Source organism: Poecilia mexicana, unplaced genomic scaffold (assembly GCF_051168715.1).
Source record: "Poecilia mexicana isolate PSO_F unplaced genomic scaffold, ASM5116871v1 scaffold_10, whole genome shotgun sequence".
Taxonomy (NCBI): domain Eukaryota; kingdom Metazoa; phylum Chordata; class Actinopteri; order Cyprinodontiformes; family Poeciliidae; genus Poecilia; species Poecilia mexicana.
The window spans coordinates 21374111-21395264 of record NW_028263379.1 but is presented as its reverse complement, the minus strand read 5'-3'; the positions used below and the strand labels follow the sequence as shown (position 1 = coordinate 21395264).

Here is a 21154-nt window from a genome sequence, read left to right as displayed (position 1 = left end):
GAGAGCTCACTTTGGACAAATGGCGCCATCTTCTGGTCAAAAACTGCAAGTAAATTTAGTCAGAATCCCGTCACATGACGAAAAGCTTTCTGTACATTTTTATCGGGATTTTGTCTTCGTTTGTAGTTTCTATATTGACAAAGTTAGAAAAACGTTTCGTTGCACAGAAAAAGAGCAGTTATGTGTAAAGAATTCTTCAAGGTCCCCAAACATTAGTCTTATATTTATATGTTAACAATCACAATCAATCAAGTTTATTTGCATAGGACATTTCAACAACACAGCAGTTCAAAGTGCTTTACATCTCTACTGGTACTGGTACTAACAGACAAATATCACTGATTTTGTTTTCATTTGACTTACACTGAGACATAACACAATGTCCTCCAGAATAAGTCATCGAAACATTTTTTTTCCCCCCAATAATTCAAATCAAACACATATCAAAACGTATCCAACCCAGATCAATAATATATTTTTAATAATAGTTTTAATAAAGAAATGCCGTGTCATGACAGATACGGTTTTGGAGAAGATGTTTTTGTGTGACAGTTGTTCACACAATCACTGAAACTCTCCAAAAGGTTGGCAAGTCTCGTGGCTTCCTTGACCTCCGTGCTGCACAGCATTGGTTGGGTAATGATCGCATATTTGGTCTTGAAATATGTCGCTGTTTCACCAAGTCAGAGTTTCACCTTCTGCACGAAATGATGAGCTTTTAAATGATGTTCTAATTCACTAAGATTTACCAGTGGATAGCATATAGTCTCATAACTACTATAAGTTAATGTGTGCATGTGATGACGTAAAAGAACAAGCCTCAAGTCCATCTTTACTTGCTTTGAATGATTTATTATTCAGACGCCAGTAGGGGATTTTCTCCCTTGTGCAATTACTTGGCAGAATTCAACTTCTTCCCATCAATCCAGCTCAGTTCTTGAACGCACAATGAAAAAATACATATATATATATATGGAAATGAACCACTTCAATGCTAAAGTTCTGTGTAGCTTGTTTTGCATTGCAGTAGTTTGTCGCTGTGCCATAAATCCAAAGTATTAATACTACCAACTACCTTGAAATAAAATTGATGTAAGAGCAGGACAATATGAAAATTAAGGAATTAAAACAATATAAAAACAATTCACAACAGTCTTATTTCGGAGCACAATAACACACCCTTTCAAATAAAAAAAGACAAAGACCCGACTCTTCTGCCAAAAGCAAGCACACTGCATGTTTAAGCACATTATCAGTCATACACCATGCTATACTCTGCATGCTGACAGAGAAGCACTACAACAACAGTACATCTATCAGCTTATTTAACATTACAACAAGAACAAAAAAATAATAATAATTATAAAACAGGCATCTGAGTATTTTAAACTTAAAAAAAAAAAAAAAAAAAAAAGTTTCATTTTAGTAAAGGAAGAAATGGTAAAGTGACTAACTTTAGCAAAAACCAGAGAATATATTTAACTTCCAATCTCACACCATTGCAAACAATGGAACCACATCAGTTCATTCCGACGCACCCACAAAGTGACACATCAGTTAAACAAAGCATCTTAAAGGTCACAAATTAAAATCGCTTATTCCATTTTTTTTTTATTATTATTATTTAAATTGCACATTGAGTTAGTTGGTAGGCCAAGGAAGAAAACTACCTAAAAGACGGACATATGAAAATGTCTGATGGGAAGTGTGTAACACTGCGGTGGCGTCTCATGGGGGCGATGAGCCAGCACTCTCAGGTGGTCCTCGTTCCTCTTAGCCTCTCAAGGAATTTGCAGGGAAGTAGAGGAGGCAGAAGAGGACAGGAAAGTAAATTAGCAACCATATGTGTGCGTGTGTGTGTGTGTGTGTGTGTGTGTGTGTGTGTGTGTGTGTGTGTGGGCGGGGTGCAGGGTGAGTAGACATCTGGGCCGGCCTCAAAAGCCTGATGGTGTTAAAACATTCATGTCCCGAGGTTTCAGTTTGTGGGGCCGTGGAGAAACCCGCTTAGACTCAGTGTCCGAGATTTCAATCTTGGGGGGCATGAATTTGGCGGGCTCCTCCACTTTTTGGCTGATCTGTGTGTTGGTGCCATCCATCGTAGAGGACTTCTGCAGGCCGAAGTAGGACTGCAGGGAGAAGCCTGGGAGGATGTGGTAGATTTTGATTAATAAACAGACCATTCAAGTTTAAAAGAAAGAGCTAAAGAGATATTTTTATTTAAATACTTGTTGTAGCTGGAAACAAGCAATTAATGTCAGTTTTTTAATTAAACGTTTATTACATATAACACAGGTTCTGTTTTAATTTAGCTTGCCAATTCATAATTTCTTTATTTCTTGTAACTCGTTACCATTGTGGGCCTTCCTGATTCCACATGCAACAGTAAACAATCCATTTTATGCCCATTTACTGAAATCATTCGCACCCACAAATGCAGATGTCAATTGGGTAAACAGTTGGCACTGTTGAATGAACTTTAGATTTTAATATCAGCAACAGACATTATAACAAGGTATAATTAAGAACAATGATTATATAAACCGTTAGATTTAAATAAATAAGAACAATGAAAAGCAATTAAAATATTTCTTCCATGAACATATGATACAAAAATACAAATTGTGGTGTCTCACGCGGTCTTAAGAGACGGGTCCATTGGACCCTGCAAGCTTTTTACCCCGTGCACGTGCTTTTACAAGGTTTTTACTTTTGCATGGTTTTGGGAACTGCCAGTCTGACCGGACCGTGACATCTGCCGCGCTCCTCCTGAGCTTCACACTGAGACCACTGGAGGACTAAAACTTTACAATAAAGCAAATCATGCTGTGTTTCTCAAAAAAAAAAAAAAAAAAAAAAGGGAGCAAAGAGGAAAAAAAGCAATTTACAGAACCCTGCATCAACGCAGTAAATTATAAGTATATAACACTCAATTACTCTAAAGTATTGGTTGTCACAGTGGAAACAAAACACCTCCATGGTTGGTAAAAAAAAAATTGCAATATCCACTTTCATACCTGGAGAAGTTGTGTATGAAAAGACTAAAAACTGCAAAACCACAAATGGGAGAAGAATCGAAATAACCAGCACCAGTTGTGATATTATAGGTTTAAGTTTTGTCAGGTGCTAAACCCCACCCACCAGAGTCTGAGGGTTTGTATAACATCACTAACTGTGTACAAATGAAGTATGTCTCATGAGGATTACATGAGGAAAAATCTGGCTTCACAGCTGCAGGTTGTGTCATTACTATAATTAAGTCATGATATCTCAAGAGCTAGCATCACAGTTAGAGCAACATTGTTCCCATCCACAATGTAGGACAGTACATTTAAAGCTCCCACCTGTGCTGGTTTCAGAGCCTGGGTCCGTTGGGGACTTGTGGACCACAGACCGGGTTCCAAAGAAGTTCCACTTATCCAGACCTCCTCCTCCTCCTTCGTTTCCTCCCATGTCTACGTTGGGGTCGGGTCTAATAGGCTCAGGTGCGGTAATATAATGGGTCGGACTCAGCTGGAACCAGTTCCTGGAATCCCCACAAACCAGAAGTGTAATTTCAAAAAAAAAAACAGCCAAACAACACAGGCGCCATATTCAAAGTTTTTTTTTTTTTTTTATATACCGTTTTAAATATTCAGGTTCAATCAGTCATGTATATTTGTGAAAATAAGCTAAATGTTTGACAGACAAACCTGCGATTAACAGCTGGCGATGAGAGAGGGGTAACACTGAGGGTAACAGAGGGGGTGACTGAAGGCGTGCCGCTTGGGGTCGATTGTGCAGATGTTGAAAGCCTGTCCTCCTTGTAGTCCCCCGGCATTCTCAACTTCTACTCAGGAGAGAAGAAAACAAGAAAAAAAAAAAAAACACTACTCAATTAAACCTGCTGGTCTCTCAACAAACTTATGAATGTGAAAGTTCTACATCTTTTAACAAGTTCAAATCAAGGGTGTCAACAAGTTCGATGGAGGCACAGCACTGATCCTATTTAGAAAGCAAACATCACTGAGTACACAAAGCAAAAGGGCAGAGGTGGTTTAACTGGGCATTCAGGTCAAAACTAATGATAACGTGCGTCATAGTTCACTTGCTGTGGCGTCAGGCCTGGGGTTAAAGGGGACATGACTGACATGAAAATGCAAACAATAAACCACTGGAAAAAAATTCAAACACATAGAGATAAAAAAAAATGTAGCAGGTACTTTGATCAAGGTAATTATTTTGAATCCAATAGAAAATATTGGAAAAAAAGATTGCACTCAAAGTTACTTTAAATAATCATTGATTATTCAAAGCAACTGTACATTGCATTCATCTGATTTTTAATCAACTCATATTTAGGCCTGTCGCAATAATAAATGAGTCAATTAAATGCATGATGAATTAAACAAGCTTAATAATTTCGAACAATTTTGCCTACAGAACCATGTGTAGCGATTACTGTCACATGTCCATCCACCCAAATGGCACATGACCAGCCCTCCTGGTCAGTTTTGCTTTCAGAACAGCTATGTTAAAAAAACAACTTACATCAGCTGATACCAGTGTTAAAGCAGATCATGGTGCATCCATGGTTAGCGCCACGCTAAACTTCAAAACAACTGGAATCCTCTCAATATTTGACTCAGTAATATCTGGCAACCATAAATGTCAATATTTATATGTAGAATTTTTTTTTTCCCACTGAATACACAGCTTATCCAAGATGCCAACGTCAGGATTCATCGGGGTGAAATTGTGAAAAAGTGGGGAGCATGAAAGTCATTCTCACCCAGAAGACTGGCCACCACAGAGTCAGGACCGTATCCCCATTGAGATTTTTAGAGATGTACTGCAGGCTTTATGCAGGGTTTAGACTTTCCTCATCATCAAAACAAGATCTTGGGGTCAATGTAATGGAAAATTTTATGATGTGCACTTCACCCCTTTTGTGTTCTTGATGGTGTCTGATGATGCGATCATGTGTCTGCAAGAACTTATGAGATTGATCAAGCTGCTCTCCTATAGACTTCTACAGTGCCATATGACAGCAGGGGATGTCCTTGATCCTGGAGACTATCTAGTGTTTCCCCAAACAAGGACTTATCTGCTCCCTTTAGCATTAAAGAACCACCCCCTTTCCTCAACAATAGACAAATGGCAGTGTATAAATGCTTATATTATTACATTTATGACATCTAATTTTAGTTACACATGTTAATAAACGTGTTTTGTGTTAGGAAGGTTGCGTTTTCAATTTCCATATGACTTAAACAAACAAGCACAGTTACATTCCTTTATTTTAACCCAATAACATGATTTCGACCTTCATACGTTTTCTCCTATATAACATGTTATACATATATATATGTGTGTGTGTTTATGTAAACTAAAACGTCAAGTTTACATAAACAATAAAAGGAGCACAATTGATCTCCAGAAAACATTTGAAGGGTAAATGTGAAGCAGAAGCTAAACTAACCTTATACGTCTTATTTTTTAACATTATCAATTGGTGAATAGTCTGCGTTGTAAATTTAGGGTTTTGATGATGGTAATTGATTTAAAAGCGTTTCTAAAACATTTGGCCCACAGTCAGGTCGTACTATGATAACTGCTTGTAGGCGATCACATGAGCAATCGACGGACGGTTAGCTATTGTTACAAAACTATGATTACTTAACCAACAAATATTCGTCTTTAATTAGTCAATATCGTCCATGTGATTTGTTGTGGCATAACAAAATTAATTAGAGAAAAGTCTGGATACAATAGTCTGTTTTTATCATGTTAGCTCTAGCACTAGCACTGCTACGTAGCTCCCCAGTTTGCTATGCTAATGGCCTCCTTTTGTAAAAATGTAGAATTCTAGAAATAAAGTAAAGCTAAACCAGGACCGACCTTTTTATGATGAGTTTTCTTTGACGCCGCAGCTCGATAGCTCTCTTCATTTTGTCCATAATTGCTCGTTTCGGTGTAGGATTATTTCTTAAAAACACGACGATGGCAGTGTTATACACCGAAAGCGGCCTTGTTTTGGGAGGAGCACGATGATTGGCTCGTTTCGCTGAAAGAGGAGGCCTCGCCTTATATGAAGGGTGTCACCTAGCAACAGCTCTGATAAAGCAAAGAACTCGTTGCGTAATTTGTTTATCAAGATGTTGTTCGCTGTTTTCTTCACTTTCACAGCATCATGGTACTTTTTGCTGAACATTTAATCTATAATTTCACAATAAAAGCATGTTTTTGAAGAACCTATGCATCAGTGCTGTTACAGAGAAGGGAGAATCGGTCTGTGTCACATGTTGTAGCAACAACTACAACATTAAGAAACAATGTGGATCTGGAACACATTTGACAGCTGGTAAGAAGGAATCTAGCAGTTAAAATTAGACCTGTAAACAGAACAATTCTGTCCAGAAAATCAACCACACAATATCAGGCACTCTGTGAATGTCAACTGTCATCACTCAATTTTTTTATGGATCTCCCAATACTCCAAAAATTAAAGATCAAAGCTTAGTAAAACATTTTATTTTCCATTGTTCTTAGCTACATTGTACTCGACTATCACCAATTTTTGAATGTTGAATAAATAACATGTTTCCAAATGAAATGTCTTACATAGGTTACCAATTTATACTCACCATGCTGCATTCAACAGTGAGAGGTCCATTATTTTCATGCTACACCAATAAATATAATTGTATTTTAATGGGGACTGATACACCAACACAAAATTAAATAAAATCTACACTTGATTTGCCTATGCCATCCCTATTAAGACACTTTACTGTCCCTATGGACAATTCTAGACACTAACACAGTTTTACATTAACAATTAATTAATTGGGGTGCTGCACTTTCAACTTCAGGGATCCACAATTGGCTCTTTGACTCATAATAAAATATTAGCATGTTTTTTTGTTTTTGTTTGTTTGTTTTGTGACAACCACATGAAAAAGCACAGACACCCCACACCCACCACCTGGTAAATATGCCCTAGAACTGCCACTGCCTCTAGGGAAATTTGTCTCAGACTCTGGAGGTGTAACAATAATTGCCTTGGCAATGTGGCACAACACAACAAAATTTCATTTGATGATGCTGCCACCACCATGTCCTACCATAGCGGTTGTGTACATTTAAGTGTACCAGACTTCATAAATTGTATTTTTCAAAGAAATTGAAAACGTTATAGCCTCATCTTTTCACTTCACCTTTATGCTTCAGTTCAGGGGTGCCGAAGTCCTCAAGAGCTACGATTGTTCAGCCGTTGGATGTTTACCCACCCTAGCACACCTAAATCAGATGACTGGCTTCTTTCTGGGAAAATAAGCCAGTCGTCTATTGGGCTGCGTCATTAGCAGCTCAATAGATGCCTGCTAATGAGTCCTTTCATTTGATTCAGGGGTTTTAGCCAAGGCACACATTTGCAAGATAATAGCCCTCGTGGACTGGACTAGGCCACTCTGTCCTGTTCTAATTTGTGTTGTTCTCTTAGGTAAAATATGAATGAAAAACATTGAAGCGTATTGTAATTAAAAATATATATATCAAAAACTCAAGAGTTATGCATATATTTGAAGAATTAATGAGTCAGGCCTGGACTTGCAGTAAAGTAAGGAAATGCAATATCTTATTATTTTACAGAAATTTTGACACTCTTCCCATACAACTATATGCAATAATGCTACTGTATTGAAATAGTTTTTACTTTTTCAGATTGTTGTGGTGCTTAGGGATAAATACCACTGCCCACATTTGTTCAAACTTACTGGCAGTTTGCCATCAGATACTCTGTGGAACTGGGTCTCCTCGGCAGTGAGGCCCTTGTGGGGGGAATAAACAGCCTCAGTCAGTCCTGCCTGGTGCTCAAACTTCTGCAGGTTTTCTTGGGATTGTCCTGTGTTGCAAATGGAAACACGGAGAAAGAGTCAGATAGTTACGTATTCTCTTCTGTTGCTTCACAGATACTGTTAAGACGGCTCAGAAATGTCAGTAATATTCAAAGAAAAGCATGTATTTGGAAAGAGAAACAACAAATAATTTTTAAATGCCTTCAGTTGACTTACTTGACATAAGGGAACTCATCATTGTGGTGGCTTTGGCCTTTACAACAGGCCCTGGGGACTTGGGTGACAGTGATGCTTCACATGTTATTTTGTCACCATTCTTGCTTACCTATTATCACAGGTTTATAGTTTAAGGAAGAAATTAGAAACTAATTCCTGTCTAGTGAGCAAGAACATTCAAATACGCATAACCAGTTTGGCATGAGTTCAAGCAAAGATCATTAAGTGCCCAGTTGAAAACTATAAGAGGTTAAAAAGTAAAAACCAACAAGGAAGCACCTCTTTGTTCCTGAACCTGTGCCGAGGGATGACGGGGTCTTTCCAGAAGTTTTTTACTGTCATGTCTGCAGGGGGGTGATGCATGGGGATATCCATGTGCTCGTCGTAGCTGATGTTGTGGCGAGCTATGCCAGCAGGAGATGATAAGGCAACACAGAGGCCTGACATGCCAGACTCAAGTGCTGAAAAATGGCAGCACACAAGACAAAGCTCAGCATAAATAGACACAAATTCAAGTCTATGTTAAAGTTAATGTGTCGTTTCTAAATACCTGGGATGTCTTCATGGCCTGTGGCCATTTTGACGCCGGAACAGGCGGTCTTGCCACAAAAGACAGAAGGCTGGCTCTCTGCTCAGTGGGACACACCTGCAAACACACAACGTCGCACAGGGTTGAATGGTTGTGCAACAACTAGTTCTGGGTGATCTTGTTATGGCGTACTGATGTGGGAGTAATAATCTTAAGTGGCATGTGTATTACAAAATAAGTCAAAAGCTATTTCTCTTCTTTAAGCAAACTGAGTAGTATTTGATCAGCTCTAGTTCAAACTCTAAGTCTGGGACCTCACTGCAGGACTTTCACAATCTTGGCAAATTTTGAATAGACTGGGTGTTGACACTACCAGACTGGTTTTTGTTTTACGACTGAAAGACTGGAGATAACACACTTAACAATTTCGCTTGCTGCTGAATCACAGATTATTGGATTTTTCCAAACCAACTAAAGCCCATAAAACATGTGGAAACTCTCTGGACAGCAACTCTTCAAAGTTGAAACAAACTGTAGCAGTTATAGGAGCTATTGTCAGCAATTTGACAAGATTTACCTGCATGACATGTCGGCTTAAAATGACAAACTATTTAGAATATGTTAAGTGAATATGATTTGGATGCTGTTGATTGCATTCTTTGTTATACTATTGTCATAAAATCAAGAAAATCTCTAAAAATCCTGAGCATTTTGTTCAAAAAGACTGTTATGTAACAACAGAGCTTCATGAGTTAGAGGCTTCTTCAAAAATACTGATGTAATACTGACTGCTACAGGAGATCCTTCCTGTAGCAGCCAGGAAGCTATTAGCATTTATAGCAATTCTTTAAAGAAAATTCAGTTTTGAGTTACAATTATGTTTAATTTCCCTCTGGGATTGATGAAATATTTTTGAATTGAACTGAATTGAATTAGATGTACTGTTGCAAAAAAAGTATTTTAAAAAGTTGGTTCCCCGCAGCCTCTCTTTTAGACATAAAGTTAGGAAAGGAGACAAAATGATTGATAGTCAATGAGGAATAAGTAGTTCTCTCTTGAATGAACACAGAGCAAAGCTTGTCTTGTCGGACCTGCTTTAAATAGAATTGCAGAGTCTGGTTACTGTACAGCAGTGTCATTAATATGAATTTCAGTCGGAGTCACTCTCTTGTATCAGCCTCCCTCAGCTTTCTGCAGAGCCAAAGTGGATGTGCTCAAGCAGACTGTTGTCTAATGTGGACACATTCTTTTTACACATTTAACAGTAAAAGCACACTTTGATCTTGAGGAAAATCCCAACCTGTCATGTAAATTTTCCAGTTTTAACCACACAAGTTAATTTTAGTTAGATAAATAATAAACACTCAGAACTGTAATGTATAATAGCACATTTAATGACTTATCCCATGAGCAAAGGAGCAGCCAATGCACACATAAAAAAATATAAATTATGAATATGAACTATGAATAAAATATATTTGGCATGAATTCTGATCTGTTCTATGATGAACTGACTACGAGTCCCTTGGATTTAGACTAAAATCCATTTCTTTCTCAGATATGGCAAAAATATCCTACGCAACCTGCAGACGTCTTCAGAGTTAGTTAATCTGATTTGCTATCAGTGGTAGCCTGTTTTATTATTCTGCTGCTGCCCAGACAGCCGACTTGTTCAACGTCATAAATAAAGGAAGCCACTTACAGTGACTTGCAAAAACAAAAAAACAAAAACATGTAAGCCACCGTAAACGCGCTACGGTAATAGCTTGTTATTCTGCAAAAGCCGGAGTTCAAAATGACAACGATCCCTTTTAACCTTTGCTTTCAAAATCTTATCAGCAGATTTAATCCTCATTTTTATGTGTTTATAGGTCCTGTACTTTTTTTTATAGGTTTGCATGTGTACGATGCATGTTATAACACTCACCCTTCTGTCAGTTTAGTTAAAATAGCTCAAAGGCGCTGATGTCTGTGCCTATGTCCCGACGATCCCGCAGCAGCAGCAGATGGCAGGAATGAACGCTGCATGTTTGTTCACCGGTTAGTTCGTCCATGACTTTTGGTCGAACAGCAAACAGAGACTGAACACGCGACAGCAGTGGATGGAGCCTACCTTTTCTCTCTCTCTCTCTGTATCGTTTTCGGTGGCAGAAATTACCGTCTGAAACTTGAAGCCCCGCAGGGGAGAATCGGCTCGGGATGAGGGGCAGAGGACAGTGAAACGACGCTGCTTTGGTTTACAGTTCTTATTGTTTTATGCAGTCTGCAACTGGAGGACAAGTGTCATTAACCCGAGATAAATAACTAGGGCATCCTGCTATCAGAGTCTAGCTCTCACACAAGTGAGGAGTGAACAAAGTAGAGCTGGTGAGTTTAATAAATATGTCTTGCTCTTGAATCTTTTCATTATTTGTCATGTTAGATATATATTTTATTTGGATCTATTGAGACACAATAACAAAACACATTGATCTGGAAGGAAAAGAAAGCTATTGTTTTCCTTTTTTTTTTTTTGCTGGAAAATTCTGAAAAGATTGTAGTGGGTGGAGCCCATTTCAATACTCCATAAATAAAATCCAAAGTTCCCTTCAGAAGTAATCTGATTTTTTATTGTGAATTGCTTTAATCTCGGCGTTAATGCAGCCACACTGTGAAAGTCTCAGAGATTTGTGAGGATATCAAAGAACAGCAGCACCATGAAGGCCAAGGGACACAGCAGACAGCTTATGAAACCATTATGCCAAATTTTAAACATCTCATTGTGTGTGTGCAACGTTTCACCCAAGACATAGCTGTTCAACTAATCTGATAGGCTTGAGAACGTTCACTAGTGTAATTGGATTTTCAGAGATCTCAGTCAAAAATTAGCAAAAATTACCATATGAAATTGAAATTCTGATTGAGAATTTGTAATATATTGATCAGCCTAGAGTTTTGTATCAATTCGCTAAAGTTTAAACCAGATTAAACCATAGCACACAGATTGCTCTCGAATGTTAAACTATAAACATCTTCATTCAGTTTGTGGTATTAAATGTGAAATGCAAATTATTAGCAATAAACAATTAGCAAATCCCAGTGGTCGAAAACCTTCAACCAGAACACTTTCAGTTTTGCTGGGATATAATTCCCAGCTGAACTCCAAGTTTAGAGGCAAATTTCTAAGGCAAACTGAACATTACGAAAGAAGCAGCCGAGAGCCTCATGGTGACTCTGGAGGAGCTGCAGGAATCAGTTGGTCATGACTAATAATCTTACACTGCAAAGACTCAGCAGATGTAAATATACATTTATTCCACACTTTTCAGATTTGTGTCGATAAGAGTTGTGAATCCATGGCTAATAACAAACATTGAGCTTGTTTATTTGTAACCCTCAATTGACATTTGAAGGTTAAAACTTAGTTTCAAACTAAGTGACAGTGAGTTTCATGTTGCAATTTGTATGGAATGCAATGCTTAGTATTTAATCCTGATGCCAGCGTTAAGAGAAACGATATGTTAGTGTGTGGGTGTGAAGGTCAGCAGCCAATGGGAGTAAATGAAGCAGTGCCACCCCTAGCAGGGAGGTGAGCAGGAACATGTTGCATTGGTTGGTCGTTGACCCCCTAAATGTCCACATGCAGCTCTGGTGTCAGCCGTTCATAGAGGTTACCCTGGAAAGCAACTCCTAACACTCACTGAAAGATATTCCGAGCATGCCTGAAAGCACCTGACATGGGAAGTGACGTAATACAGTGCAACGATCTTGTATTTGCAGCCTTAAACCACATGGGGGAGCTGTTGTTGCAGGACCCAACCGTTTCAAGTTTCGGACAAATTCAAGAATCGGTAACTTATTTGATTTCTTTTCTCTTTTTTTATTAGAAAAAATAGCCATGAAAGACAATAATAAAAAATACAAAATAATTATCACAGAAATGTCCTACTTTAGAACAATGACACATAATAAAAACATGACATTCAGCATGTGCATACACACATTTGCATAAATAAAAAAAAAATCTATATAGTTTAATATGCTTAGGCTTCAGCAGTCTTTGATGAAGGTGCATTTGTTGCTGGAGGTGAGGGGAGGTTCTTGCTCAACGTGGAGAATCAGATCTGAGCTGTGGTGCTGCTGCTGCTGACTGAGCTGCTACTGAGATTGGTGGGCTTGGAAGTGGAGGTGGCCTTTCTCCTCCTAGAGATGACAACAAAGCAAAAATGATTTTGTTTAACACGGGGTGCGATTCACTCTGAAACTGAAGTAAGAGAATGGTGGGTGTGTGGAAAAAGGCACACAGATTTATGTAATACTCACAAGACTCTGGTAAGCATCTTTTTCACAATTTGAAGTTCAGGGTTCAGACAGTAGCGGCCGTTTGCACTGGTCACACTGCGGGAATAGAAATAGAGAGATTAGCATAAAGTTTAACAGGTGAACAAAATTCAACATCTAATTAACATATGTGCATGGATTGTGAATCAAAAATAGCGATCTATGTTAAAGAATTGTTTAAGCGACATCTTTTCTCTTTATTGTAATGTATTTATGTGATATTGATGTGATTTTTTTTTTTTGCAAAGATATCCACAATTTTAACTTGAAAGATGTGACTTACACAATCTCTACTTTGTCACAGAAGATAGTTGCAGGGTAAATCTGGATGTCCCTTATGTCAGTCTTTGAGAAGACGCCGTTTCTGACACGCTGACAAAGACAGCTCTGTCCTGGTTCGTTCACTAAAAAAGCAGACAAAAATAAAGTTATTACTCCAATCTGACAAATCTCAACACATGCTGAAAAAAGCATCCTTACAGTTTTTGAATTTCAAAATGCTAGTCATTAGTAGAAACTTACGCTGGGCTTTAGAGATGCAGACTGCAACGGCCAGGAGAAGAAACACCTTCATGATGCCGGACATCTTTGGTTTCTTTAGTTGAGATAGAGCCGGTGGTCAAGATGAGAAAGCAGCAGGTTTGTTGAGTCAAGTGCTGTGATGGATAGAGGCAGTGGAAGCCCTCTTTAATACTGTCTGGAGATGCTTACCTCATCTCTCCTGTGACAAAAGGGAATTTTTTCAGACTGGAAACTGAAACCCTAAAACCCACAGGAAAAAAAAAAACAAAAGAACTTCCTGCTCATCCTACTGCCCCCTGAGTTCAATTTTGCGTTTGAAATTGGACAGTATTGGGCAAATAAAAACTAAATTAACCAAATGTATTGTTACAGCACTGAGAAAAACACAAGTTTGTAAAGAATGAATTAACAGCTAAATAGCAAATATATTAGATATTAAATTTAATCATGTATAATGTACAGACACAAGGATTGAATTAAATTCAATTAGAAAGCCTATAACTAGAAATTACATTTCTTCTTGATGAGTTTTTTTGTTTTTTAACTCAGAATTTCATTAATCAATCAAAGAAGATATATTTTCAAGTCTTTATATTTCTTGCAGTACAGACAGGAAAATAAAGTCATATTTATCATTTTTAAAAGGTGAGACGATGATTTCATACCTTGTAAAAAAAAAACTGCAGTTCAGACATGTGTGGATAATTGACAGACTAAAGTGTGGGCTGCGATCTTTGCAAATGTTTTTTTCATGTCTATACAGCAAGCAGCAGTGGTTAACACCTCTAGCAAATGCAACACTGAATGAAATGCCTGTGGCCCCGGAAAAACAAAAAAAAAAGAAAGAAAAACCAAAGCAGTCTTTTTATTTCTTTCCACTGCAAATGTGTGGGATTTTATCTTGACATTTACTTTTATATGTGTGAATGTGGTCTCTTATCTGATAGAGTATTACTTCAATTTCCTCCACAGTTGTTTGATACTTTCCCTCTTCTCAGACACAGATCTCTGATTTATTTTCACCCCACGTGTATTATCAGAAAAATGGTTGATTTTACAACATGACTTTATGCTTGTGTTTCACTTTTAGGTCCTCTTTCACTTTCTCCAAGTCTCAAAAGTCAGATAGGATCCCAGCCTCTGTTTCCTTCTCTATTTCTAACTGTACTGTCATGTAGCACAGGGTTTAGAAACCACAAAGTTTCAGTGTAACAAAAAAAGAGGTGAACAAACCTAAGCAGGTTATTATTTTATTAAAAGTTGCTAAAAGTGGGGTCCTGTGGTGGCGCAGGAGTTAAGCACAACCAACTTGTGGAGGCCTTAGTCTTTGACGTGGCTGCTGCAGGTTTGGTTCCCAGCCTGGTGACCTTTGCTGCATGTCTTCCCCCTTCTTTCATTACCCACTTTCCTGTCAATTCACTATCAAATAAAGGTCACAGGAGACAATAAAACCTTAAAAAAAAAAAAAAAAAAAAAAAAAAGTTCCTAAACGTTAAAATCAAGAAAAAGGCAAAACGGAAATGAATAGGACTCCTTTAATTCCAAGCAATTAACAAATACATGGTGTTCTGAGTTGACAAAGTCGGCCTGGTTACAGTAGGTGCTGGACCTTTATGTTTCACCAGAATGTATTCACTCAGTGTTAAATATACTTTTAAAGCTCGTCTTAAAACCCATCTATTTTACTTGGCTTTCAACTCTAGCGGGATCTAGTTTTAAATTGTATGTTTTTGTTTTTAAACTGTAAGTTTTTATTTTATGTTTTTTTGTTGTTATGTTGTGTTTTGATGTACAGCACTTTGTATCAACTGTGGTTGTTTTAAAGTGCTTTATAAATAAAGTTGGTATGGTATGGTATGCAGTGTTATGCATTTCAATTATTTTATTTTTTCATTAAAAACATAGCTGGATAATGATCAAAATTTGCTGTAGGACTTTACAAACAGAACAAAAATTATTTGTATAAACCCTTCTAATTTTGTTTTGGGTGCATTCTGGCTAATGACATCACACACGGCATGTGAATTAAGATAATCGATGTCACTTGGACAAAATGTAAATAAATACATTATAAGGATGACTGATTAAAAAAACAACAAAAAACAATAAGGATATACACAAAACAACTCAGAGAGTAGATTTGGATGTGTGATTCAATAATGTTTCATGATTTAAAAAGTCAATAGAAATGCATTTGATCATGGCATCTTGCTCTTTACATGGCAAAAGTTAAAGTGGGTCTTTGATGAAATTTCTGGCTGCTATCTTTAACTGTGCTACCAAAGAAATGCAACTCTTCCTTTAGATAAGAGTGGATAAGAGAGGCTTAAATTATTGCACAACAGTCAAATATCAATTTGTTATGATCTGAGGGTGGAGTTCAGGCAAAAAACCCATCATAATTATGAAAACTATTCTTGGTTTGTCCTCTGAAACTAGAATTTCTAAGCTTCCAGTAGGAAACCCCAACAAAGTCAGAACTACTACTTGGACAGTCACAGATTTCCTACCAACCCCAACCTCAGAATCCAATATGGCTTCTGAGCCATATTCATGTCAGATACTAAGTCCTACATTTTGCACACCAGAAAGTCTTTTGGTGAACATTCCTCAGTAGATTTTGAGTCTTTTCTAAACTCCAAATGATTGTTTTTGCCGTTTTTTCCCTGCATTTGGCTCCATCCTTTTTCATGTCAATCCTGACCAACTACAACTGTTCCTGCTCAATAAAAGCAACCGACGACACGACGCTGCCACCAACATGTTACAGAGGGAATCTCAGCAGCTCCTCCAGAGTTACCATCTGCTATTTGTAAACTTTCTTCTTGGCTGATCTCTCAGATCTAGCCATGTCTTGGTAGGTTTGCAATTGCACCACATTCACACAGACATGGTCTCTATTTTTTTTATTTTTTTAACATCATCTAAATTCAGTTGGTTTTGGTGAATGTTGCCTGACTGTGAATTTTTGAAATGTTGAAAATTCTGCGTTCTTTTTCTCAGACCCAAAATATCCCAGAACGTGGTCAACTCTAAACCACACATGTGACTAGAGGTTTCATCTGTAAATAACTTAAAAATGTCTCGCATGCCACATTGAAATGGCAATGAAGTATGATTGCAGCATCATACTTTTAAAAAATGTGCTATTTATGTACAAAAACTAAACCTTAAAAACATTAATTTGTATATTTAGAGGGTTACACATTATAATGTTAGGTGTAAATTTGAGCAAAACAAATATTTAAATTTGGCATTTCTGCAACAATGGTCTTGCCTGACATTTAAAAGAAGTGAAAGGGACTTTTGTGTATTGCAGCATAGAGCTCAGTCTCTACAACTCTGATGATTTCTGTGGTCAGAAAGTGTGATCTGAAACCATCCCCAGTTTAAAAAAAATGCTGGTGCTGACTGAGTAATTTTAATACGTTCTCATGATGACCTTATTTTAATTAATGGAAATTTCTATTTTTTTGCCACTCCTAATTACATTTTTGTTGTAACTAATTGACAGCACCCGGAAAGTTTAAATGTTTCTTTTTCTTTTCTTTTTTATTTTTTTAATCTTCTGGTAATACTTTAGCTTTTGCATTTGTGGGTTTTGACTAGTAACCCCCCTCCCCCCCAAAAAAACCCTTATTAAATATTTAGACATGATGTGTGGAGGACGTTACATCTTCCATTTAGAGTGAAATGGCCTGAGTGGTGAATGTAAACTTTCCTTTTCCACTTTCTTTTTCCCTTTTGGTGACAAGCTGAATCTAGTGGATGTGCCGGGGATTGCCCACCACACGTGTCTTTATTGGTTTGTGTCCTTGTGAGTCAGACCACATTTCCATCAGAAGCCCCATGTAGCAATGAGCCGAGAGGAAAAAAATACGTCGGCAGTGTCTCTTCCTCTGTAGACACTTCGTTAGCCGTCCAGTTCAGTTACACTTCTCATTTTTCTATAAACAACCTTTTTGAGGGAAAAGCCTGAAAAATAAACAGAAACTAGACAACTGAAGTACAACATGGACAGTGTTGCATTTTAGATGTAAACTGATGTAAAATTCACTTTCTGCACATTTTGTTACTTCCATTCTGGTCTGTAGGACTTCTACAAAAAGTCCACTAAAAAGTACCCTGCTGCTTTTTTTTTGTGTCTATAATTAAATGCTCAGAATGATTTTGTGCAAAAAAAAATGTAATGATCATGTTTGGTATTGTCCAAAGACCTAAACTAACTTGTTCAATTAATCTTAGCTTGCCTGTAACTCAGGGAACTGATATGAAAGAGAAATAGGCTGTCATACATGTTCAACTGTTCATAACAGTCAGAGTGGGTTGCTCTTTCGCAAATTTCTCCTTTGTCTCAAACCAGATCGAGTTGAAATACCTATAGCCACAATGCTACTTTCTATTACTATTGGCAGAAATTTGCAAAGAAAGCAATCCAGAAGCGGCAACAATTTTTCTTGCCGCTGATAAGCTTTACCCCCGAGCAGGGGCGCCGTATAGGGGGGAAAGTGATGACAATTCTAGGGGCCCTGACCAACAGGGGGCCCTCCACAATTTATTTATTTATTTTTTGTTCATGGAAATTAAAAAAAAAAAAAAATTGGGGCCCTGTCAATTACAAAATTAATCATATTGTATTTTAGAAGGTTGTTTTTAGCAGTAAAAATGTAATGTTCCCACTCCCAGACCAAAAAACACACCCATTTTTAAGAGGGTGCTTCAGGTATGAAGGATGTCACAGCTGTGGTCTCTAACCCCTGTGAATACGAGGGTTTACTGTCGTAAGTGAAACGCTCCTCTTTGTCATCGTATTCACCAGGAACATAGAAAATAACTGGTTACTAAATAAAAGTAACCAACTTAAACATGCAATTTATGTTTTAACAACTCTTTGCTTACATTTATTTTATAAAAATCATCACCAAGGTGATAAAACATCACCTTGGTGATGTTTTATTTCTTAACCTTCACATTTTTTGGCTTAAATTAAGCAACTGCAATACAAATTAAATTTCTCTTGAAAGATTTACTGTACTTATTTTAGTTCATTTTTTAGTGACTCGGAGTTTTAAGATTTTAAATCTTTATAAATAGTAGCACATTTTGTTCTAACTACTCAACAATAACTTGTTACTCTAAGCTACTGTGTAAAGACAGAAGTTCAAAAGGCTAAAAAAACAGTTTCACTCGATATTTGAAGAAATGCTCCTTCGTGTGGCTCTTGACGGCGGCTCAGAGCCACCGCAAAATGATTTAAAGCTTCCTGTGTCGTCTTTGCCTATTCATCCGTTTTACATTTTTGACTTTCTAAGCCACACTTTGTGCTCGTCCTGTTGTGGTCAAAATGTTGTGTCTTATGCTTATTTGTTTTCATTTATGTTTGATGTACTGGTGTCCCTGACACAGAAAATAGTTTTTTTTTTCTTTAAGGGAAATTGTGCTTCTGACATTCTTATAAGTAAACATTTCTGCATCAGTTAGAATCAAGGCAGGAACTTAAGTTCCAGTCATTGCAAAATGTGATTTTCACCTAAAAATCCCCTTCAAACACACTTATGGCAGAGGAGACCAAAGTTAATCTCAAAAGCATCCTTCACATGCAATTCAGGTTTGACGGGCTTTGCGGTTGTGAAGAAAAAAACTTCCTTGTCAGGTATGCTGAAGTAAGTGTGAAAAGCAACACTGCACAGGACCCCGTAAACTCTTTCCTGTTCGACAGAAAAGTGCTTCACTAGAACGTACACGTTTCCAACAACGCTTCACACCTCTGTGCTCATACATGTTCTCTGAAAATGACGAATTTCGTGGAATGAATGAATGTATAGAAACCAAACCCTTCAAAAAAAAATCCAAAAAAAATCAGATATGTGTCAAAGAAAATGAATATTTATGCATTCCGACTGTAATTTAAAATAAGGAGACCATAGAAGTAAGAAAAAAAAAATAATTAAAAGACAGACAACTGTAAAAATGTTAATCTATAAGAATTCTATCATTATCTACGATATGTTAACATAACCCGAAAGCGATGGAAAGAAAAATGATTCATTTCTGGGACATAGTGTTGATACTATATGTACATGCACTGAAAAGACAGAATCAAAATAAATATAATTACAAAGCTGGTGAAAACAAGTGAAAAAGCCAAATGTCCTTTTATTTAGCATTTCTGTTCCAAAGATTAAAAAAAGCTAACCTTTTATTAGTGTCACCATCTGAGGTTTGAATGTATTTTTTTAAAAGTTTTGTGTTATTGATTTTTGTCACAGAGTTTTATTTTTCCCCTGGATGTTACATACTTTTTGTCTTTTCAAGTTCTGCCCTTATTATTTAGATCAGCTCATTGTTCCTTGCTTATCACGTTCCGACCTGCTTCTTGATTCACATTAGCCCAATTGTATCAACTGAGTCTCCTTCCAGGCACCAGCTTTCTTCACACTGTCACTTTCACAGACATGTGGCTCACAGCTTCAGCCAGACAAACCCATAGCCAAGGTGCTGGCAAGGCACTCTGTGTGATAAATGAGATTTCACAGCATGTCAAGTGACATCAAGAGCAGTATTGGTTGAGAAACCTCAGTGTATTATTTATTATTTTCCTCCCTATTGTCTGAATGAGATTACTCCCGTTGACAATGACCACTAATCTTATGAAAATTCTGTTTCTATGATTATGTCAGCTGAATATGGATCAATTGGGAATTTGAAAAGCCAGGACGGCAGCAGTGGACTGGCTTGCAGTACCATTTTTTCAACATAATTAAAGTTTTTAATCAGGGTGTTTTATTTTCCAGCTAACTTAAAATAGGTCTAATCAGACCATCTGGTATTTTTTCTAGGGCAGAATAATAGCTTCATCACTCTTTGGTTTTGCAACATTTGAATTCAACTGTTTGACTGAGTGACCAAATTGGTAAAGTAACATTCATTTGATTTTTGGGATAAAATGGAGGTAATGTAGTGAATAAATCGCATAAATCATATAAATCACATATAACAACTTAGTAATAAGTTACTATACATCCATATATTATCTACACCTGCCTTTTCTTGCAGGGTGACGGCAGGAGGTGGTGGCTATTTCCAGCATTTATTCAGCAAGAAATGACATACGCACTGGGCAGGTTGCCAGTCCATTACGGAGGGTACTGCACGATAAAGTACACATAATGTAAACGCAGTTGAAATATGTTGATATGTCGTGAATTGTGAAACATTAACATTTTCTGCTGTCCTCACTTCTTCAGTATTCTGTTAAGCACCTTGATGGTCGATAAAACAGAAAATACTTATATAGCATCTATCTAGATATAGTACATATAGTATCTAGATATAGTATGCTATGCAGGTATTTTCCATTTTATCCATCATCAACAAATAGTACATTTCCACCCTCTTGTGGCTCAAGATAAAATTACTTTCTGTTTGCTGATAAAATGTGAAACCTATCATAGATTCAGATATTGCAGGTCACTCTGCAGTCATTGTCAGACCTGTCTCATAATGTTATTAATGTGAATGCTGCAGGCATTCACATTAATAATGCCAACAGTATTAATGTGCTGTGCTAGTGATAGCATGCTATTGACAGCATTTCATTTTACACTAGATTTTTAGCTAACATCTTATCACACTTATTGCGTCTTCATTATTATCACACTAGATGGAAGAATTTATTATGAAATATGGTAGCGACCTACACAATTATGCTTTAGCTAATTTCACCATGTCA

The 21154-nt window shown here is 37.2% G+C and overlaps 2 protein-coding genes and 1 long non-coding RNA gene across 3 annotated transcripts; 1 reads left to right on the top strand and 2 right to left on the bottom strand.

Annotated features, from left to right (window-relative positions):
- Positions 1-831: 831 nt before the first annotated feature.
- Positions 832-10641, bottom strand: LOC106920873 (putative monooxygenase p33MONOX). Its single transcript, XM_014992173.2, has 8 exons — positions 10508-10641; positions 8602-8697; positions 8331-8512; positions 8052-8160; positions 7755-7882; positions 3690-3826; positions 3342-3523; positions 832-2140 (listed from the first exon to the last, which is right to left on the bottom strand). Exons 2-8 carry the CDS (start codon positions 8627-8629, stop codon positions 1935-1937), a joined length of 972 nt encoding a protein of 323 aa, XP_014847659.2. The 5' UTR covers positions 8630-8697; positions 10508-10641; the 3' UTR covers positions 832-1934.
- Positions 10642-10762: 121 nt separating this feature from the next.
- On the top strand, positions 10763-15279 carry LOC148157105 (uncharacterized). The gene is made up of 2 exons (XR_015764482.1): positions 10763-10947; positions 12340-15279. It is a non-coding gene; the product is annotated as an uncharacterized LOC148157105 (long non-coding RNA).
- Positions 12416-13563, bottom strand: LOC106920875 (C-X-C motif chemokine 6-like). Its single transcript, XM_014992176.2, has 4 exons — positions 13423-13563; positions 13184-13304; positions 12883-12957; positions 12416-12762 (listed from the first exon to the last, which is right to left on the bottom strand). The coding sequence occupies exons 1-4, from the start codon at positions 13484-13486 to the stop codon at positions 12678-12680; spliced, it is 345 nt and encodes a 114-aa protein (XP_014847662.1). The 5' UTR covers positions 13487-13563; the 3' UTR covers positions 12416-12677.
- Positions 15280-21154: the final 5875 nt, after the last annotated feature.